This window comes from Tetrao urogallus (assembly GCF_951394365.1).
Source record: "Tetrao urogallus genome assembly, chromosome: 13".
Lineage (NCBI taxonomy): Eukaryota > Metazoa > Chordata > Aves > Galliformes > Phasianidae > Tetrao > Tetrao urogallus.
The window spans coordinates 6,997,584-7,019,752 of NC_136826.1; the positions used below are offsets into that span (position 1 = coordinate 6,997,584).

General features: G+C 53.6%; 1 protein-coding gene across 1 annotated transcript; it reads left to right on the plus strand.

Annotated features, from left to right (window-relative positions):
* Nucleotides 1–8,509: 8,509 nt before the first annotated feature.
* Nucleotides 8,510–14,072, plus strand: LOC306951257 (actin-binding protein WASF3-like; the record flags this gene model as incomplete). The annotated part of the gene is made up of 8 exons (XM_079541716.1): nt 8,510–8,642; nt 9,605–9,739; nt 9,838–9,991; nt 10,786–10,903; nt 11,011–11,186; nt 11,584–11,841; nt 11,926–12,317; nt 13,915–14,072. 8 exons carry the CDS (start codon nt 8,510–8,512, stop codon nt 14,070–14,072), a joined length of 1,524 nt encoding a protein of 507 aa, XP_079397842.1.
* Nucleotides 14,073–22,169: the final 8,097 nt, after the last annotated feature.

Consider the following 22,169-nt stretch of genomic DNA (forward strand, 5'->3'; position numbering starts at 1 on the left):
CAGTGGGACCCAGCCCAGTGCAGGTCTGCCCTGAGCCACGGGACAACAGCGGCGCTGGGAAGGCAGCCCCTGCAGTGCCATCCCCACACCTGGAATGGCCACTGCCCCACTTGCCCACCATTAGCAATGCTTTTCTTCTTCACTTCCATCCACGGCCATGACAGCTATTACACGTGGCTGCACAAGGCACAGTGCATTACCCGGCAGAAAGAACCTTCTCAGGGCAGGGAGCTGCAACACGGGGACCCAGACCAAGGAAGGAGGCAGCGAGTGGCCATGGAGCCAGGCTGTTTCCAGTACCCAGCAGTGACAAACCACATGCCACAGTATCCCTTTCCTCCTGTCCTTTCCTATGGCCTATAATCACATTTGGGATCAAAACATTAGGAAAGGCATTTTATACACCATTAGAAACATGGAAGCTGACCCCATTTGGGTTGGCCGAAACAATAGGGCACCAGCCGGGGCTGAGCCCCAGAGGTCTTCTGGGCACCTCATGCTGCCAAGCCTGATGCGTGCCTTCATTTTGTTGGTGAGCACTGCAGCATTGCATTCACTCCCCATCACCAACCACGTGAAGAGATAGAAAGGGCGGGTTCTGAGAGTGCTTCTATTGCACCTCTGCCTTCAGCAGGAGCTGCAAGAGCCCCTGGGCAGGGCCCTGCACCCTGAGCAGAGCTGCCAGAGTTGCGCTGCTGGCGGGGAGATGTGGGGCTGTGCACAAAGGAGGCGAGGATCCAGCTGGAAATTAATGTTTTATAGAACACCAAGAAAAATCAGAGAGGCTAATTACAGTGATAATCATCACGGCCTCCAGGCATTTCCATGGAAGTCAGAAATTACCCAGGATTACCTCACCCTCACAGCCTGTGCAGGAGGGGAGCGTGCAGCACCGCACTGCCTCTGGCCCCAAAGCTCCTGGTGTGCAACTCTGGTGCACGGTGCTTTGCTGCCCTTTGGGGCTATCAGAGGGCCGGAGAGTGGGCACTGCCTGAGTGCTCCAAGGCTGCATCTGTGGTTCATTGGTGGCAGGGGTTGGTGGTCATTCCATGCGCCTGGGGGCAGCAAGGTGCTCGTAGCTCCAGCTATGGAGAGTGGGGAGCTCAACTGCGCTGCCTCCGTGGGGCTGTATGCAGGGCCTCCCTTCCAAACCTGCCTTGATGAAGCCCTGGGGCACTCATGGAGATAACCAAGGAGTGAGTCACTGAAAACCTCACCCCGTGCCACAGATCATCCTTCTGCCAAAGTTCTCTCTCTCCCCCACATGCCCGTTTGCAAGGCAAAAAGCAAAGCCTAAAAACTCCAGCTGGACTTTAGTGGTGACAAAGCCCGGAGCCACCAGCAGCCCTACAGCCATGTTCCTGCCACACAGAATCACAGAACCCTCCTATTTATAAGCTCACCTGAAGTACTAAAAGGCTACAATGAGGTCTCCCTGGAGCCCTTTCCAAACAGAACACCCCCAGCTCCCTCAGACTTTCTTCATTGGAAAGGTGCTCCAGCCCTCTGAGCATCCTCAATGCCCTTCTCTGGACATGCTCCTACAGCTTCATATCTTTTCCGTGCTGGGGGTCTGAGACCAGGAGGCAGTACTGCAGATGGGGCCTCACAAAGGCAGAGCAGAAGGGGACAATCCCATCCTTCTTCCTGCTGCCACCCCTCTGTTGTTGCAGCCCAGGGTACTGTTGGCCTTCTGGGCTGTGAGTGCACACAGATGGTTCATGTCCAGCTTTTCTCCCCCAGGGATCTGTCTTGGGACTGGTGCTCTTTAACATCTTTATCAATGACATTTATGACGGAATCGCATGCACCTTCAGCAGCTTTGCTGATGACACCAAGCTAAGTGGTAAGAGGGAGGGATGCCATTCAGAGGGATCTCAACAGACTTGAAAGGTGGGCCCGGGTGAATCAAATGAGGTTCAGCATAGCAAAGTGCAAGGTTTTGCACTTGGGCCGGAGGAATTCCAGACATCCATACAGACTGGAAGGAGCAGTCCTTGAGAGCAGCCCTGCAGAGAAGAACCTGGGTGGATGAAAAGCTTACCATGAGCCAGCAGTGTGCTCTTGCAGCTCGGAAAGCAAATGGTATCCTGGGCTCCATCAGAAGAGGGGTAGCCAGCAGGGACAGGGAGGTGATTGTCCCTCTCTGCTCTGCTCATGTGATGCCCCATCTGGAATACTGCGTCCAGGTCTGGAGCCCCCAATACAGGAAAGACAGCTGTTGGAGAGAGTCCAGAGGAGAGCCACAAAGATGATCGAGGGACTGAAGCACCTCCCCTACGAAGATAGGTTCAGGGAGCTGGGCTTGTTCAGCCTAGAGAAAAGAAGGCTGGGGGGTAACCTCATTGCAGCCTGCCAGTACCTAAAGGGAGCCTACAAACAGGAGGGGAGTCAACTCTTGAAAGGGCAGCTAACAGCAGGACAAGGGGAAATGGTTTGAAGTTGAAGGAGGGAAGATTTAGGTTGGATGTCAGGGGGAAGTTCCTTACTATGAGAGTGGTGAGATACTGGAACAGCTGCCCAGAGAGGTTGTGGATGCCCCATCTCTGGAAGCGTTCAAGGCCAGGTTGGATGGGGCCCTGGGCAGCCTGGTCTAGTATTAAATGGGGAGGTTGGTGGCCCTGCCTGTGGCAGGGGGGTTGGGGATTCATGATCCTTGAGGTCCCTTCCAACCCGGGCCATTCTGTTTGTGTGTGATTTTCATCCACCAGAATCCCCAAGTCCTTATCTGCAGTGCTGCTCTCAAAGAGTTCGTCTCCCAGTCTGTACTGTATCTGGGATTGCCCTTACCCAAGCTCAGCACCTTGTTCTTAGCCTTGTTGAACCTCATTAGATTTTCGTATGCCCCTTTTTCGAGCCTGTCCAAGTCCCTCTGGACGGTGTCCCTCCCTTTTACTGTGTCAACTGCACTACTCAGCTTGGTGTCATCAGAAAACTTGCTGAAGAACACTGGTCCCAAGATGCATGCCACCTGTGACCGCCCTCCACCTGGACACAGAATCAATGACTACAACCATCTGGCTATGACTGTTCAACCAGTTCTTCCTCCACTCAATAGTCCAGCCTTCAAATCCACATCTCTCCAGTCTAGAGATAAGGATGTGGCATGGGACCACGCCAAACACCTTACACAAGTCCAGGTAGGTGATATTAGTTGCCCTTGCTCTGTCCATCGATTCCATCACACCATCATAGAAGGCCACCAGATGAGTCTGGCATGATCTGTCTTTGGTGAAGCCCTGTTGGCTGTTTTAGATACCTGCTTGTCCCTTGTGTGCCTTAAAACCCCTTCCAGGAGGATCTGTTCCATGATGTTCCCAGCCACAGAAGTGAGGCTTAATGGCACAACAATCCCCAGCCCCTTGGGGGCTCCCTGGGGACAGAGGCATTGAGGCTCTAGCTCAGTGGGTGACACGAGGAGGTGGTGTGAATCAGTATCGCAGCACGGGCAGCTCTGGCACATGACCATGGAAAGGATCAAATGTCCCCCGGGGTGGAGTGGAAGGAGTTTATTCCCTTGGAAAGGGCCACAGGAAAGACCGTAGGAGGTGACCAGGCCGAGAAGATGGTGCACCACCTGCTCAGCATCATCCCGGCTCCTCATTCGCCCTTCCGCAGGAGGAGATCATCCCTACGCTGATCATCCCGCTGCGGGGCCAGCAGAAAAGTGGCCGTCACAGGGAAGGGGAGAAGGGAACGCGCCGGCCCCGCACCTCGCGGGAGCGCGGAGCTCCCTCAGCACCGGGGGCGGCGGAGCCGGGGCCGCCCGCCCGGAGCGGAGAGAAGCTGAGCGGGGCGGCGCGGGGCGGAGCGGGGCGGGGGGGGACATGCGCTGTGCGCGCACTGCGGAGCGGAGCGGGGCTCCCGGCACGGCGGCAGCCGCAGCCCCGCACCGGCCCGGGGCCGCCGGCGCCGCGCAGCTCGCCCGAAGCCCCCCCTCGGAGCCGGCGGAGGTGAGCGGGTGGCTGCGGGGGGGGAAGGATTGGGGGGGGGGGGCTGTGGCTTTATAAGGTTTTTGGGGTCTCCCACGCTTTGCGGTTTTTTGTTTTTTTTTTTTTTTTGGGGGGGGGGGTGGGTGGCGGGGGGAGAAGAGGAGAACACAGTGCTTTGCATCCTTGAGTCGGGAAGGATACAGCTTTGCATCCTTGGGGAGGGGGAGTATCGCCTTCACTTTGGATCCCTGTGCTCCCCCCCAACCGTATCCATGCGTAGGGGGGCTGGACGCTGTGCATCCTTGCGTGGGGAGGGGTCCCCCGTCACTTTGCCGATTTTCATGATGGAGGGAAACCCTCACTTCCCAGCTCTTCATGGAGGTTTTTGCCCATGCATGGGGCGGGGGTGTAAGGCTGCCTGCACCTCCCATCGGGAAGGAGTCCTAGAGCAGTCAGTGTGCGGGGGTCGAGGACTCTCTGCGTCCACACTTGGAGTATGCGTGTGTGTGGGGGGGGGGGGGTGTCTCAGCCTCTGCACACCGCACGGCCGCGGGGGTGCTGTCACTTTGCATTCCTGCATGGAGAGGGAACCTGTGCGCTTTGCACCCTTGCATGGCAGGGAGGGGCCATCACTTTACATCCCTGCTGCAAGGCTCTACCAGTGCTTTCCATTTGCACGTGGGGGGGAGGGGGCACTGCTTGGCAGGATTGCTGGGGCCGGCGGCTGCCTGCACGTGTCCCTCTGCAGCTCAGAGCCCCTCCAGCACGCAGGCATGCATGTGCAGAGCTGGGCCTTGTGCTTCGTGATTCAGCGACTTGCAGAGCTTTCATAGCAGCTGAATGCTCGAGGTCTCGCTGCCGCCGTGCTGAAATCCCAATGGGTGCGGAGCCACGGCCGCTTTCGGTGCAGTTCAGGATTGCTTGTCTATGGCTGCCTGGTGCCTGGCAACCCAAGCAGGGGAGTGCAGCACCTGGATGGATGGGTCAGCAGTAGGATGAATTCATCATTCATCCTCCAAACTTCAGTGTGTCTAAGCACAGCCCTCGTTTCTATGTTTCATTGCCTGGGTTTTAGAGGGGATAGCTAAGGAAAAAAAAGAAAAAAAAGGTGCTTAGATGGCATTTGGCATTCCTGCATTTCATGAGCATCCCCAGCGGCAGGGAGCAGCTCAGTAGCGGGCAGAAGCAGCTCTGCATGGCAGGCAGGAGGTTAATGTGCTGTGCTGCTCAGCTACGAGCACAGTGCATGCCAAGGGCTCTTATGCAGTGATGCAACCAAGTCCCCAAATGCCCACTGCCTTCCTTGGGATCTGCAGCCCACGGAGAAACCCTGAGGTGAAGCGGACTTGCTCAGAGCTGCTGTCTGCTTCAGCCCCATGCTGAACCAAGGATGCTCGTCCTCCATTTTCTGGTAGATGACAAATCAGCTGTGCACGCCAAGATCTTGACAAGTTCTGAGCAACAGCCCTCAAGCCAAAAGGAAAAGAGAGAAAAGAAAAACAAAAAACAAAGAGGCCAGCATGCTTTTGCAGAGCTGCCTGTCACTGTTGCAGGGAAACGCGTCTCTGCCGGCTGTTCCCAAGCTGCGAGTGCCCAGGAAGAGCCCTGCTGCTCTCCCAGGCTGCCCCGTGCTGATCAAAGCGCTTCTGTGGTGCACAGAATGGGGGTTTGTTCAGCTGCGTCCTGCTGCACTGCTGGCGGGACATGGCCGGCCTGCTGGTAATGAGCCTGGCATAGAGAGGGGATGGCATTGAAGGCTTCTTTTGGTGATAGAGAGTCATTAAGAACAGCACGTGGTTCCTTTCCAGCAGGCTTCTTTCAGCCAAAGCATGCACGGGGTTGCTGCTGCTCCCTGCCCCATCTCTGGCTCTCCCCTCTCCCTTCACTGCAAGGGTATCCACGCATTATTTTGGATTGGATCCAGAAAATCCACACCACCTAATCCCTAAGGAAAATAGCTGCATGAAAACCCACCTGCCAGTTGATGTAGCTGTATGTATAGTTCAGGTCAAGCCATGTAGGAGCCTGTTTGCTGTTGAGCAACAGGGCTAGCTTTCCCCTAATCCCAAGGCAGCAGGCACTGCATATTCAGCATCCCCCCTAAAGAGCTTTTTGACCACTGCAAAGCCCAGCTCGGAGAGGTGCTTGCAAGTTAGAGGCAATTGAGCCCACTGCTGTTTCTGGAGCTGAGAGTTTTGCAGCAGAAGGTAAAAAAAAAAAAAAAAATTAGCGTGGCATTTACTAACACAACTCTTAGGGAATATTTTTAGCCATGTTGTGTTGCACTTCACAGCTCAGCGCGGTGGCGGAGCCTCTCTCCTGCAGCTCGGTGGAGGCAGAGCCGCTGCAGTTGGTGCAGCGCAGGCGGAGGCTGCAGATGGGCCGTGGGGAAGGTGCGGGCAGCGCTCCTCTTGGGATGGAGGTGCTGGCCCTGAGCATGGGCTGCACCAGCTCCAGCTCCAGCCCAGCAGTGCAGCCCAGGCAGGCGGCCTCAGCTTGCACTCCTCTTGGCTGCGGGTGCTGACCCTTCCCCTGGCTGTCCAGCAGGACCTCAGCCATGTGCATGGGAGTGAGCTCATTCCAGCAGATTGGGATGGTTGCTGTTCAGTTCCTCACTGCTGAGACACCGCAGCTCGCTGTGCTGTGAGCCTCCAACCTCCCTGCGCTGATGGATTGGTGACCTGAGAGCAGCCTCCTGGGATTTGCCCTCCGGTATGTTTTGAGGAATGGGGATGCTGGAGACCCAGCCAGTTGCAGAGCATTCAGTGAGCCTTTGGAAGAATTCAGCTGTGCTATCAGCTCCATGTGAAGCGGTGATGCCTGTCGGGCTGGTAGCAATCGCAGTCACTCCAGCGATCGGCAGAGCAACAAGCGGTCACAGATGCATTTCCTAAACACGAGCAATGTGTCTTGGTGGTGAAGGAGCACTCCATTTTGTGTGCAGCACGGCAGTGGCTGCAGGGCTGGCTCCGGCAAGCAGGTTCTTTGTGCTACATCCCAACCAAGCAGCCATCTCATCACCTTCCTGATCTCACTCTCTCGATGTGTGTTTGCAGACCTCCTTGTCTCTGTACAAGCACTGTGGATTTGCCATACACTGCTCCCTTTGCTTTTCTCCTTGCTCTGCTGTTGGTGTCTGGCCAAGGCTCCTGCTGGGCTACACAGTCCCACTGCTGGCAGTGCCTAGGCAGTGCAGTTGGGTGAGATCTGACAACAGGGGCTAAACAGACAGAAACACAGACAGACCCCAATCCAAGCTCAGCACAGGGGCACAGCACTGAGCTCTGTGAGAGCTTGGCATAGCTAGGGTCATGGCACACACGCCATCGCTTCCTAAATCTGTGCTCTCATCTCACACAATATGAAGTCAGGATCTAGTGCTCACCAAACTGTCTCATTGCCACCTGGAAGGCACTGAACATCACCTAGAGCATGCCTTCATCCAGCCCTGTTGGACCACCTGTACAGTCCCATAGGGGTGGCTCACAGCGGACACCAAGGAGCCCCCAGCCCAAGTCCCTTTGGCACACCGAGCCCAGAGAGCAATACCAAGCTTCACTAAGCTCCCGTCCCAGGATGGGCCCTAGGTGATGCTGCTGGGGGTCATGATAATCTGTCAGAGCCTGCCTAAACATGGCAGTCTGGTGCTTTAAGGCCTGCAGCTGCCCAAGTTCAGCCTTATGTGGGTGCCATCAGTGACTACTGTCAGTGCTCCTGGACCTCATGCGTCAGGAAATGCAGCCAGCACCCCCTGGGCAGCATCCTGTGCTGAGAACTGGTCTGTACCTCCCCCTCCCCTTTCCCAACGGACAGACGGCACAAGCAGCTCATTAAGTGCTTCCTCTCAGTTTGGGAAGTGCTGGAGGGGATGGACTCAGAAGGCAGAATAGCATCTGCTTTGTGCTGCTGGGAGCACAATCAGCCTTTTTGGGAGCTCAGCACTAATGATTTAGATACAAGTTTTGCGCTGTTTTGTCAAGGGTTTGCATTTGCATTAGAAAACTCCCACCAAGCTGGGGTGCGGGTGGGGGGCTGGGGAGCATGGTGGGTGCTATCAATGGGAATCTGTTCTGCCAAGTACTGTTAGGGCCAAAAAAAGCGAGCTGTGCACATTTCTGGCCCTTGCCATAGCCGGCGTTCCTGCTGCCTTATGGGTATGCCCAGCTCTTAGCATCCCATCCATCCTCCTCTTCCCTCCTCGTGGCTTCCCAATCCTGCAGACAGCAAGCCACCCTGGCCCTGGGGGATGTTGTGGAGAGCAGGGCAGGACATGGCAGCCCGCATCAGAGCTGTGTGTGTGCACAAATACATCCCAGAGAGCTCTGCAGTCAGCTGGAAATAATGGAATTACAGGCACTCGCTTGCTCCCGTTTGGGTCAGGGGAGGTGTTTTGGGGCCAGCTGAAGGGCTGCATCGCACAGGGTTTGCTGCTGGTTTGAGCCACACTCTGTCATCGCCATTTCCTAGGTGGGTCCCCAGAGAGAGAGAAGAGCGGAAATGCAAATGGAAAAGGCTGTTTTGGGTTGTTTCTCCTTTTTTCTTCCTTTCCCAGGAGAGTGTGAGTGCCCACCAGCAGTATGCCACTGGTGAAGAGGAACATCGAGCCCCGGCACCTGTGCCGGGGGGCCCTGCCTGACGGGGTGACGAGTGAGCTGGAATGTGTCACCAACAGCACGCTGGCTGCCATCATCAAGCAGCTGGGCAGCCTCAGTGAGTCACAAGGGATGGGGATGGGGGTGCTGTGACCCTGTGCCAGCACTAGGAATGGTTGAAGCGGTGTGATGCTGTGGTCACTGACCCTGGTTTGGTTCTGAGAGTTCCCAGTAGGGTGAGGTTTATCCAGATATTAAGAAGGAACGCTCTTGGGGGGAACATTTGCATGAAGCAGGAAAGGTAAATGAAAGAGACCCCAGCAAGCAGCATCAGCTGCAGTCTGGCGGGAGGCTGGGTGCCCAGGAGTGCTGTCATAGAGCCCATGGCACTTCCCTCCATGGACTGCCACCTTCCCAGCAGTGACATCTCAAGTGATACAACCATCACAAACTCAGAAGAGTTGGGTTGGAAAGGGGGACGCATGGATATTTTAAGACTTGTTGTCCTCCTGTTGCCAGTCTTTTTGACTTTTTGGTCAAATGATCTTTCATTTCTTGACTTGGCTGGAAATGAGAAGGTATTTAGATTCTTGTTAATGCAGAACACTGAGAGCCATGTGAATGCCCTAGGTGAAAGATAGTTCAGTATAAAGGTCCTCAGTCCTTCCTGTTTCAGGACTGATTCCAGCAGCAAAGGGAAGGACAAGAGCCCAGTGCATGTGAGCAGGAACAGTTAATAGGGGAAACCTATTTCACCACTGAATATTGCCTCAAAATAGAAAGAGCAGTGTAGGTTCCCCAGGGCTCTCCGCCTAGTGCCTTTTTCCCCCCTCCAAAACTAGATAATTTTCCAAAATACTCCCAGGAAGAGAAGATCTGTTTAGAGAGCTGCCAAAAGCAGCCTTGATGTGGAAGCCACTTGGTTGGGGTTTGTGGGGCAAACCCCAACCTGTACCTAGCAAGGATGGAATGGGCATTGCCAGGCCTGGAGGGGACCAGCTCAGGTCCCCAGAACACAGTGTACAGTTCTGACTCTGCAAATAAAGCAGCATATGATGGGAGCATGTTTTCCCCCGGCAGGCCGGCACGCTGAGGACATCTTTGGGGAGCTGTTCAACGAGGCCAACAGCTTCTACATGAGGATGAACTCACTGCAGGAGAGGGTGGACCTGCTGGTCATCAAGGTGACGCAGCTGGACTCCACTGTTGAGGAAGGTGAGGGGCTGGCAGGTGGATAGCATGGTGCCTGTGGTTGTTTGGGGACTGCAAGGTGAGGCAAAGGGATAATTCCCCTCTCCCCACTGTGTCCCCAGTTTCGCTGCAGGACATCAACATGAGGAAGGCTTTCAAGAGCTCCACAGTGCAGAACCAACAGGTTGTGTCCCGCAACTCTATCCCCAACCCGGTGATGGAGATGTACCAGCGCTGCGACAAGCCTCCACCACTCAACATCCTCACGCCATACAGGTGGGGCAGCTGTTCCCTTGCTCTTCAGAGTGCTGGGGGGATGTCTGGGGCCTCTGGCAGGAGAGGTGCCAGGGGGGTGTGACCCCATTGTTTCTTGGTGAGGGCTGTCTTCCCCATGGCTGTACCACCATAATTGCATGGGACTCCTGAAACAGGTGACCTTGCACCACAGAATCATCTAGGTTGGAGAAGATCAGCAACTCCAACCATCAGCCTTGGAGATACTATAGCACTGGTGCTAATGTGTGATGACGGTGCTCAGAGAGGTTCTGGTACCTCCTCGTGGGGATTTTCAAAGGACTCTGGATGTGGACCTGGGCACCATGCTCTGGTGGCCCTGCTGGAGCAGGACCAGATGGGCCCAAAGGTTGTGTCCAACCTCAGCCACTCCATGATTCTGTGACCCTGACCTACTGAGTCCCACCACTAAATCATATCCCTTTGTGCCATGTCCATAAGATCATAATGTGGTACTGCAGGTAATGATGTCTCCACACTGGTCATGTTTATGGGGCCCCAACAACTTATTCTTTGACCCTACCGAGCCTCCATATGCAGGGGAAGCGGTCTCTTTTCTGGGAACAAGTGCCCAAGGCAACAGCATTACTACCCTCACATAATTCTGCGGAATGTGCCAATGCAGGGCTCAAGATGGGAAAGAGATGGATGCTGGTGGAAGGTGGTAGTCATGGGAAGGGCTGAAGGTTCCCTATCTGTGCACTGCCATTGCTAGCACTGAAATATTTTGGGGATTCTCCCTCCCTGTAGCTTACATCCCCCTTTTCTCCCTTCAGGGATGACAAGAAAGATGGCCTCAAATTCTACACCGACCCCTCCTATTTCTTCAACTTGTGGAAGGAGAAGATGCTGCAGGCAACAGAGGACAAAAGGAAGGAGAAACGCAGGCAGAAGGTAGCAGGCACAGGGATGGCTCTAGGGGTGAGCTCAGGGCGATGCTCCATGGGCATCACCCATAGGGGCCATGGGACAGAGGCGGAGCTGCAGCTGTGTGTCCTCAGGAGCAGCGGCTGGTGGAGGACTCCACTCGGGAGGTGAAGAAAGTGCGGAAAGCCCGCAACCGGCGCCTGGAGTGGAACATGATGGCATACGATAAAGAGTTCCGACCCGATAACAGGTTCTCACCATCCCCATATCACATGGCATCATCGGAAGGATCACTGTCCCCAGATAATAGGCAGGTTTTACCTATTACGTGTTCAGCTCACCGGGCTTCCTTTGCTTTTTGGCACTTCTGGTTTTTCTCTTTGCCATCCCTGGGCTAGCAGGCCAAGGGTGTTTGGGAAGGCGAGCCAATGAGCCATAGACCCATGTAGCTTCATGCGCAGCACAGTGATGCCCACCAGGGTCACATCCTGGATGTTGGTGGTGGGATAAAGTCCAAGCGGTTTAGGAGCTGAGGGAAGAGTCTGGTCCAGCTCCATTGGTGTTCTCCTCTCTGTGCTCTCTTGTCTGCCTCTATTTTGTGGTTTCCCTTGTGTTTCGTTGCCCTGACCTCAAGTACCCCAAACCAGTCCCTCGCCCAGCCCTTCCCCTCCCAGGCATGCGACCCTTTGGTTTTCCTGTCGCCGTAGATCCTACACCTCAGATGCTGCTGAGCACTCATACCCGGCAAGCCCCAACCACCCGGCACAGCTGCTGGCCCCCACAGCCCACGTGCCCGCAGAACACAAGGAGGGGGTGCTGCCGACTGTCCCCCCTCCAGAACACGGCTACCGACCACCAGCGAGCAGCCGGCAGAACAGCCTCAACCGCGCCCAGCAGCCCCACGCGCCGCAGCCCCCCGAGGCCGTGCTGAACGGACCCAGACCGCACTTGGTCAAGGATTTCGGGTAGGGCTTCCATTCACGTCTCGGGAGACTCGGGGAGGCTTGCTGCCGCGCCCTACGTTGCTGATGGGGCTTCTCCCCTTGCAGACCACAGCCCGTACCGATGACGGAGTACTTCGTGCCGCCGGCCCCTCCGCCCCCGCCGCCCGTCATCCCCTCCGCGCAGACTGCCTTCGACAGCCCCATGGCGGCTCCCGCAGCGCTGCCCCCTGGCGCGGCCGCCCCCGCCGCCCACCCCTCCTACGCGCCCTCGCCTCCCCCTGCACCGCCCGGCCCCTACTCCGCTTCCCCGCCTCAGGCCGGCCCCATGGGGCCGCCCGTGGCCCCGCCGCCGCCGCCACCGGGGCCACCCGCTCTCACCACCTCGCCAGCGCACTCAGCCTCACCGCCGGCCCCCGCCGCCGAGTCCCGGAAGCCGCCGATCCCGCTGATGCCTATGAGCGATGCCCGGAGCGACCTGCTCGCAGCCATCCGCAGAGGTGAGATGTGGCAGGGGGGTCTGCCTCCCCTGCAGGGAGGGGACAGCCCAGGCAAAATGCTCCAGAGTGGTCCAGAGTTGGGTGGTGTTGGCTTGTTGGAGATGCAGGCAAGCCCTGGGTGTCCAGGTGATGTACAAAGGTGGTGGAACCCAAACGAGACCTGCGGAGAAGGATCCTGTATAATCAAAGAATTTTAGGATGTTATAATCACAAAATAAACAAGAGAGTTAGGCAAAGCAGACTATGACAACAAAAGAATAAATAGAAGGCTTACCCCTATCCTGGGCTCACTCACAAAACACCAGCAAAGGCATTCTCCAGAAGAGATCCTTCCCCCCTGGTAGCCAGCTCTTCAATAGGTCTAGGAGGGGTGCAGCCAGGCTCCACCCCTTCTGGCAGCACAGCTGAATTGCCTTCACCTGTGCTCCTCTGGCTGGCTCATGGCTCACCTCAGGTGATCAATCAGAGGTTCAGGCCGTGACTCAGCAGTTCCCATACAATCCATATCCCAGGGGACACGGATGGGAAGTTTTCAGAGAGATGGAGCATCTCTGCTATGAGATGGGAGAGCTGGGGTTGTTCAGCCTGGAAAAGGAGACCTGATAGAAACCTTCTTATGGCTAAAAGGGGATACAGGATGGGTAGGGAGGAATTATTTGTCAGAGGGAATAGTGAAAGGACAAGGGATAAACAGCTTTAAACTAGAAGAGTAAAGGCATAGATCAAATACAAAGAAGAAATTCCTTATGATGAGAGTGGTGAGGCCCTAGCACTGCTGCCCAGAGAATGTGGGTTCCCCATCCTGGAGGTGCTCAAGGTCAGGCTGAGTGGAGCCTGGGCAGCCTGTGCTGGAGGGGGAGAGCGTATAGTTGTACCATCAATAAGTATACAGATGTTAGGCTTAGTAAGATTATCATGGTGGAAAGATAATAGTAATAATAATAATAAAACGTTCACCAGTGTTGTAGGCTTGCAGTAAACTCCACAAGGAGCAATCTCCAGAGAGAGATCCTTTCTTAGTGGCAGTCAGTCCTTAAATGGGATCTAGGAGAGGTGGAGCCAGGCTACGCTCCTTCCAAGTAGAATTGCCTTCGCCCGTGCTCCCGTGGCTGACTCATTGCTTGCCTCAGGTGGTCAATCAGAGGTTCAGGCCATGATCAACAGTTCCCATACAGACAGACAGCCCATGACAGGGAGCTGTAGCTGGATGGGCTTTGAGGTCCTTTCCAACTCTTCTGAGCTTATGATGATTGTATGACTTAAGGTGTCACTGCTGGGGAGGTGACAGTCCATGGGTGGAAGTGCCTTGGGCTCTATGACAACACTCCTGGGCACCCAGCCTCCCGCCAGACTGCAACTGATGCTGCTTGCTGGGGTCTCCTTCATTTACCTTTCCTGCTTCATGCAGATGTTAAGGATAAATGCAAGATTTGGCCTCCAAGAAGCTTCAACCTCTGCAGGCTGTGTGTGTGCCAAAGAGGAAGGTTGTATGTTTGTAATCAGGTGCAGCCACCCCATTCCAGCCCATGCATTTAACCAGGGATGGCAGCTGGTAGGTGACAGTGCCCCTACAGCTCTCCCACCTTTCCTAACACAGGCATTCAACTTCGGAAAGTCCAGGAGCAGTGGGAGCAAGAGGCCAAGAAAGAGCCCGTGGGCAATGATGTGGCGACCATCCTGTCCCGCCGGATCGCGGTGGAGTACAGTGAGTCAGACGACGACTCCGAGCTGGATGATAACGAGTGGTCGGACTGAGGGGCCGTGCCGGGGGCTCCCCTGCAGCAGGTGCGTACGGCACTTCCCCCAAACCTGGATGCCGACAACCGCGATCAGCCCCGCTAATTCAGGAGCTTTGCTTTCACACCGTGTTGAAAACCATTCGGGCAGCGCTGGAGGCTGTGCACGGGTAGGAGGCAACTTTGAGGCAGCGAGGCCAGGAATTAGCAGCACCTCCACGCTTAACGATGCTGAAAATTCTCTGGCTGGGTGAATGGGAGTGCTCCACAACCAGAGGCTGGCTTTGGTAGAGGAACGAAACCAGGAGGCAGGAGAGCTTTTGCAGCTAGATGTTAAAACGTGTAATGGGGAGCTCTGGGAGGAAACCGAAGTGTTTGTGACCCTTGAGCCCACTCCCATCCTTGGGACAGATTTCTGGGAGAAAAGCATGAAGACAAGGCTCATGCAGCTGGCAGGGAACCAGCATATGTAGTGCAATGTGTCCTGAGGGCAAGGGATGGAGAGCAGTGTCCCAAAGCCCCGCTATCCTTGGCCATAGTGCTGAACTATTATAGTATTATTTGAAGAAAAAAAAAAGAAAAAAAAATGCTGCTCTTAGATAAACCCAAACCACTGAAACTGAGAGTGAGGTTTGGGCTCACTCTCTTGATTTGCACTTTGTATCCCCATGAATCCCACTGGTACAGTTGAGATCAACCCCATCCCAGGGCACCGTCCTGGTGCTGCCCTGTCCCTTGTCCCCAAAGCACGGTACGGGTGGGGAGTGCAGGAACGGGGCCCCCACCACTGTGCCAAAAATACTAGTTTGCTCACCAAAATAGAGCATGATTCATAGCAGCCTTTTCATGCAGCTATTAAAGGAGGATTTGCGGGAGGGCAGAGCAAATGGGTGTGAAATACTGAAAACATCGCAGTCAGAGGTACGGCTCTGCAGAGCTGCAAGAGGCTTCCAACCAGCAGTGTATGGGCCAGAACTAATGTGGACCCATCTGACATGGCCACATGGCCCTCTCTTGTATTCCCATACACCGCAAGCCCCAAATGAGGGAAAAAACTGAGATCCACTCATGACAGCTCTTCTGGGGAGAAGTCAGACCTGGTGCCCACTTTCCCCAGAGCTGCACAGGGAGTACTCTGAGATTCTAGAAGCAAAGAGACCTGTAAAGCTGGTGAGAGGGCTGGCTGTGACCCCAAAAGCTCATAAGGGCTGATGCCTAAATCCACCCTGAGAACTGCTTATCTCAAAGCTTAAATCTCCCTGAGCATCTGCTTATTTCCCCCTGAAGAGAAACACCTCATGGTGGAACATGATGACCACAAGCCCCAGCCTATCTGCTAAGAAGTGTCATCATAAGCTCTTGCTGGTGCTGAGTAACACAAAATTGCCTCTGTCCCTTGGATGTGACATACCCCATTTCTCTGCATCCCATTGACTCCTTCCAGTGGGATTGGAGCAGCCCCTTTCCTCCCACCATTGCCCCGCGAGCATCACTGTGGTGCTGAGCAGGGTTTGGACTGGATTCAGGAGAAGACCAGAGTGGCTGGGGAAGGATTTCAGGTGGGAAGTGAAATCTGTTGGTGCTGGTGATAGTTCTGCACCCTTCTCTGCCCTGCTGTGGTCCACAGCCCCATGTTTGGTCCCCCCTCTCCTTCAAGGCAGCTCTCCTTGGCTTTAACACCATTGAAGGAGCTGCACAGAAGGTCCTTGGGCTTTTGGACCCATCCTGGTGTCCCCATTGGGTGGGTAGCCACCCTCGTGCCCACAATGGGATTTCCTTGTCAGGAAGGTTGGGATGTGACATTTAACAATTCAGAAGTAGATCTTGTATTAAAAAAAAAAATCAGAGTAACATTTAGACAGTCACCTGTCAGTACTTACTGCGGAACATTGTTAACATAGATGCACTTGTGATACTGTTCATATGCGAAAAAATTTGGTTATTTGGTAATTTAGGAAGAGTCACGGCCTCACATGAGAGGCTGCCATTCCTGTCAGGGTGTTCATGGGACTGTAGGGTCAGCTGTAGTGCTGACCTGTTCTGGGGTAGAGCCAGCGCACCCTACCAGTGCATGGGGAAGGGGCTCAGAGATACATGGGGATGGCTCAGCCTTTGGGTCAGTGGCTGCCTCCACGGTGGGAAGTGGGGCTCAGTGCCCCTGCAAGGCTGGGTCTCTTTTTGTGCTCTGGTTGTGCTTTGCTACATGAAAGCATGTGATGACTCTGGTAGGACTTGCTGTGGTTGCACATGATAGGTGAGGGTGACCCCAGCAGGCTCATGTTCTCATCATCTCATGGTGACCCCATAGTGACTTCAGGTTGGCAGCCATCAGCCCGTGCTATTATCAGGGTCGATGCCATTGCATGGCAAAGCACTTGACAATCACACACGCAACCTTGCTTACCCTGCACGTGGGTCACATTGGCAGAGGACCCAAGGGCCTCGTGGTGGCAGGGAGCAGGGCTTGCCCCCATTTCCCTGCACCTTCATGTTCCTATGCCATCCTCACCATTGCCACATCACCTCAAGGGATTCCAGTCCCTTCCACATCCCCAACTCCAAAGCAAGGCAGTAGGACCATAAGCCTCCCAGCATCGCTGTTGCTAGAAGCCAACACAGCCCAGCTCTTGTAAGGGCTGAGTCTGCCTTGGCTGTGCTGGAGCTGTCTTGATAGGACAGATGGGCTGATCCACAGGTAGCCTCCCAGTGAGGTGCTGTGTTAGAGCCCTCTGCTCAGGTTTCTTATGCAGTCAGTAAACAAGTAGCCTGTATAGTCAGTGCAAGCTGTGGGCACCTATTTCTGGTCTGTTTGCAGTGTCCCTCACGCTCCCCAGCTCTCTCCTGGCAGCATCACAAGGCAGATGGGCAGCACCTGATGGCACCAGGAGCCCCAGTATCATTCAGCAGTCGCTCCTGCAAGGTCAGCTCTGCTGGCAGAGCAGTGTCCTCAATGCCTTTGCTTGAGGGTCTCAGCCACCTCTGAGGATGACCGTCTTTATTCCAGGCGTACACCAATATTTTTTGACCTGGTCACCTCTGAAATCCAGCACAAGCTCTTTGGTGGGTCTGGGCCAGGCTAGCGCTGCAGGAGTTGGTTGTGCCGAGCTAATTAATGCTGGCTGGCTGACCCATATGCTGCACACTCAGTATTTTGTACATATGTGCCTATTTCTGTATACACCAAAAGTAGGCCACCCTGCATTATACAACCTGAAATGCTCAAGTCCCCATGTGGGCTGATATAAAAGTGAATATTTAAATATTTTATCTAGCTTGGCAGCCATTACAAATACAATCCAGGTCACAGATGATTGAATTCCTCCTGTCTCTCAAGTGTACCAAAAGTGGATAGGGGAGATTCCCCTGCATATTTAGGTATTGTGTTCCATGTTAAAACATACTAGTGACATTTCATTGCCAACAAATAATCACAGAGTGCCAAACATTTAATGAGCCCAACCTGTCTCCTGAGGTTCCCCTTGCCATTTTATCTGCCTTCTCCTCCTTGCCAATTTATGGGCATAGATTAAAAATAATAAGCAAAATATTGCCAGCAGGGGGAAGCATATTCTGTGTGCATATGAATGAACTAGGCTTGAGTCATCCAAAGAGAAAATAAGCTGGTTTGGCTCTGCTCAGAGATGTAACAGGAGGCTCTAGTGCCTGAGGCCCTTCAGGAACCTCTCGGGTATCTCCAGTTGACATTAGGAGAGCACTGTGCCCATGGGCTGTGCAGGCTGGTCTGACTGATGTCTGATGAAGGTTATGGAAGTCAGGTAGGGTTCACAACTTGCACCCAGCTTCTCCTCAGTCTTGGAGGAGCCTTGGACCCAGTAAGTGATGCTGGCAGCTTTTAGAGGATCAGTGTCCTGAAAGAATAAAAAGGCATTGGGTGGTTCTCCTCCCTAGACAGACACCTAGGGGGAGTGAGCATCACACCCTGCGAGGGCTCCTGCACTGGCGGTCATTTCATCCCAGGAAGGCTATGGTCTGGTGGGAAGCGTAAGGCTGAGCACAGCTTCTCCAAGGAGCTCCCTACATATAAGAGGCTTCAAATTCCCTCCTTGCAACTTTGTCATCTGTATCTCCTTTTCAAGACACAAGCCTGGGAGACCCCCCTGGGAACAGAACCTGAGTCAACACCTTCCTTGTAATGACCAAGGGAAGCCCCACACAGAGGAAGACAGGTTGGAGATCCTTGTTTGGAGGGTACTTCTTCAAAGAAGCCACAGCCCTGAGGATGGAGCATGGAGGGCCACGGGAAGCTCTCCCCATCTGCTCCCACCATACTGGCACAGGGAGCACAGACTGTCCTTCTCACCACCCCCTGTTGTCCTGTAGTAGTTGTTGTTATTTAGGATTAAGAGTTTCTAGGCTGGCACATCATTTCACAGAAAAAAATAAAAGTAAGGACAAGGGCTCCGTCCTGAGGAGCTTACAGTTTACAGTAAAGACCATATGACCTGCACTGCACTTTAGAAGCCACAAATGCTCATTCACTCACATACCCATGAATTTACCCTCCCGACTGGGCAGCAGCACCTCGAGGACCACCGTCCCTTTCCCCAACTGATCCCGTAACCAACACCACAACCGCATCCCCCTGCTGATGGCAGGGCTCTCTGTCCTTCCACCATCCCCACGCAGAAGTGCCTGAGCAAAGCATGGGAGCAGTGAGACATGCTGACCTTGTCTTCGTATGGGCAGCCATCCCAGGCCACGTGGGGCTGTGCCCCTCTGGGATGACCGTGCACATGGTAGGGAACGCACCCAGCAGCGCTGGCATGGCTACATGTTGGCACTTAGAGCTGCCCATGCAATTCATGTGATGCCCCCAAGCTCATAGATGTCCTCCTCCAGGCATTTTTACTTAACCTTAGTCTTTAAAATATTTCAATCTTTGAGAGCCAGAAGGGTTTTCACCTTGTGTCCTTTGTATGTGTGTGTGTGTGTACATGTGTGAATCCAACCTTTTAACAAACCTCAACTTTCCTAGACCCACTCATGCAGGCTTTACTTTCTCCAGGTGAGAATCACACATGGATTTTGCTGAGAAGGGGGAGAAGTGTCATGGGATTCAGTGGATGCTCATCCCAAAGCCCTCGGTACCACTCACAGACAGGTTAGGACATGAAATGGAATGGGCCCAAAGCAGGGTTTCCCTTGCTGGAGCATTGCTTGCAGGTGGGACATGTTGGCTGTAGCATCCCCTGCAAGCAGTGTTAGTGTAACATCAGTAGTAGTCTCTGTCTATGCTGATACAGGGTCCTGAGGCCACTGACTGCTCCATAACACTACATTATAGCAGGTTACAGATCTTTCACCTTCCCCTTCCCACCGCTCTCCTGCCAAATATTGTCTCACAAGTGCCACCCTTCAGACCAGCACCCAGATGTCCCTCTATAGTCTTTCCCATTTAGTGAGAACATGCTTAAAACTGTTGCTGGCATTCTGTTTGGGTTGTGAACCCAGGTGTTGGTGAAGCAAGCCTTCCCCCGCACTCCTGTGGTGAGAAGTTCAAGGGATTGGAGTGGTCCCAGGTACCTCCAGCTTGATGGCAATTCCAGCACTGAACATATAAGAAGTATTAAGAAGTCAGAAGAAACAGAATAGAAAGAAAGCACTGTCATCTTAGCTTGGTCACAATCCTACCACTCTGTACAAGAATACACTTAGATAGACAAAACCCACTGCAAAATAATAAAGTAATCTAAAAATAAACAAATTTAAACCCCAGAAAAATAAAGCAAAGAAAAAAGCTTACATGGCTGCCAAGAAAAACATGTATATATGTATGTATATATATGAGACCAGTGCTGTCCATCAGCTAGCTGCCCATCTGCTGTCACCAAAAAACCTCCAAAAATTGGTTTATATGAAGCACATTCATAAGAGCAAAAGAAACAGCCCAGCAAACCACAGCTCAGCGAGGAGATAGGTCTCCACTATGGTAGGAAGTGTTTTTATCCCTCAAGGCTCCACCTCAGCTCAGGTGCCTCAAATCCCACTGATTTCACCCACTATCAGTGCTTGCTAGTGCCTGATGCCTCCGCTGGGAACAGTTACCTGACAAAAAGTCAGTTGTCATGGAAAATATATAGCACTCTTGAGATGGAAGTGAGGTGGATTTAGAGCCCAGTATGTCACTGTGATGCACACTGGGGAGCTGCTGGCTCCGTTAGGGCTGCTCTGAGGCTGGAGGAGAGGTGCTACTGCTGGTTCCCAAATCCCAGCCCAGTATGAGCATTGGTTGTGGATCCACCACCAGAGTTGGTTTGTGCTGAGGGGTTTCAGGTCTACATCCAGCTGTGGCCAGTTTCCCATTCATAGACTCTCTCTTTGTGGTGCCTTTCATCTCGGATTGGAGCAGATTAGAACAAGGAAAGGAAAACTCATACTGAAGAGAAAACCTTTGCTCTGAGATGTGATGTTAGGAGTGTTTTGGGGCTGGTGGCCCCATTTTCCTTCACTCTGGTTTCTTGTCAAGGGTGAAGAAAAATGTCTCCTGTGTGGCTTTAGGCAGTTGCTGCAGTGTTATCACTGACACAAGTGCCTTCTCTGGGGATCTCCCATGTGTTTCCATGGAGCATCCAGAGCTTGGAGCAGCAGCTATGGACATCCAGTAATCAGAGCGCCCATCCCCAGCCAAGGGGAGGGGCAGGGCATTTCTAAGCATTTCTAAGTGTTTCTGATGCTCAGCCTTCCCCAGGTGACAAACTGGACCTGCCCAAGCCACGAGCTGTGCACCAGGATTCCTCCTTCTCTGCATGTGGAGTTTTACCCCAGGGTAGCATTGGCATCAGTTGTCACTCTGATCTTGGCCAACCTAAGGGAAACCCACTCTGGCAGGCACACGGGTGCACACCTTGCACCTTTGGCAGGGAACAGTCTCCAGAAGGGCACAGTGGGGCTGCAGGAAGGGCAAAACCCCATCCTTGTTTGGCTGCAGGACGTGCTTTTGCTGGTGGGTTTGTTTCAGGTTGTATACAGGTGGAGTCATTCTTTTCCTCTTCTTCTTCCTCCTCCTCCTTCTTTTCCTCTTTCTCCTCTTCCTCCCAACCTGCTGGACAGGCTCAGGGCAGCGTGCCCTGGGGGAAGGAGCAGTGGCTCCTGCAAAAGGCTCGGGTTTTACTACTAGCAGACTTAATACCCACGTTCCCTTCAATTTTCCACTTGGTGGAAGCAGCCGACAGGAGATGGGCACCTCTCCCTCAGGAGGGTCACGCAGTGCAGGATATAACCCAATTTCTATTATTATATAGTTAACTTTAAAGAAGAAAGAGGTGTTTGCTGTCTAACGGGGTCTTTTAACCACGTGCACTTAGTCAGTAGGTGAGTAGATGTTGCTGCTTGTACCTATCTACGTCCCCAGTCGCTACGTGTGACCACGTGTATCGCAGTGCTGGGTGCTCTGCCCGGCACCAGGAGGGATGGGGGGAAGGATGGAGCCCGCCAAGAGCCGGAGCACCGCTTGTGACTGATCTGTGAAAACCGTCGTCCGACATAATCCCCAACTGTTGACACTTTATGCATGTGCTAATAAAAAATAGAGTCCAATAAAGATTTTAAGAGGTTCGAGTATATGTCATTTTGGCTTTTTGTCAGCTCGCCCTCGCCGTTGGCAGCCCCGTGATGTGCAGATCTCTATTAGAGCTGGGGGCAGAAGGAGCAGCGCAAAGCTGATAGCGCTGTAACCCTTATTGTAGAGAAAGCAGCTCTCAAAGATCAATTAATTCCCACGGCGATGTAATCCCTGACCCGCTGGGTAATTAGACGGCCCGAGAAGTGCTTTCTGTGGGAGAAGCTGCCATCCTGGAGGCATTGCCCAAGCCCCGAAGGGATAATTGACCCAGAGGCACTCAGTTTGCCTCAAGCCCTCCTAGTTTGCTCCAAGTTACCCTTGCTGGGGAAAGTGTGGGCCTGTACCAGGCTCAGTTCAGCTGAGTGAAGACACAGACACCAGCATGGCACATGCCTGGGGCAGGAGCCCAGGTCTTCAAACGTTTTAATTTTACCCTCCATTTTTGGATAGCCTCTTGACAAACCACTTAAACAGTTTTATTTACAGTAATAAAAATAAATTACTCTTACAGATGAATGTATAATATTATACACA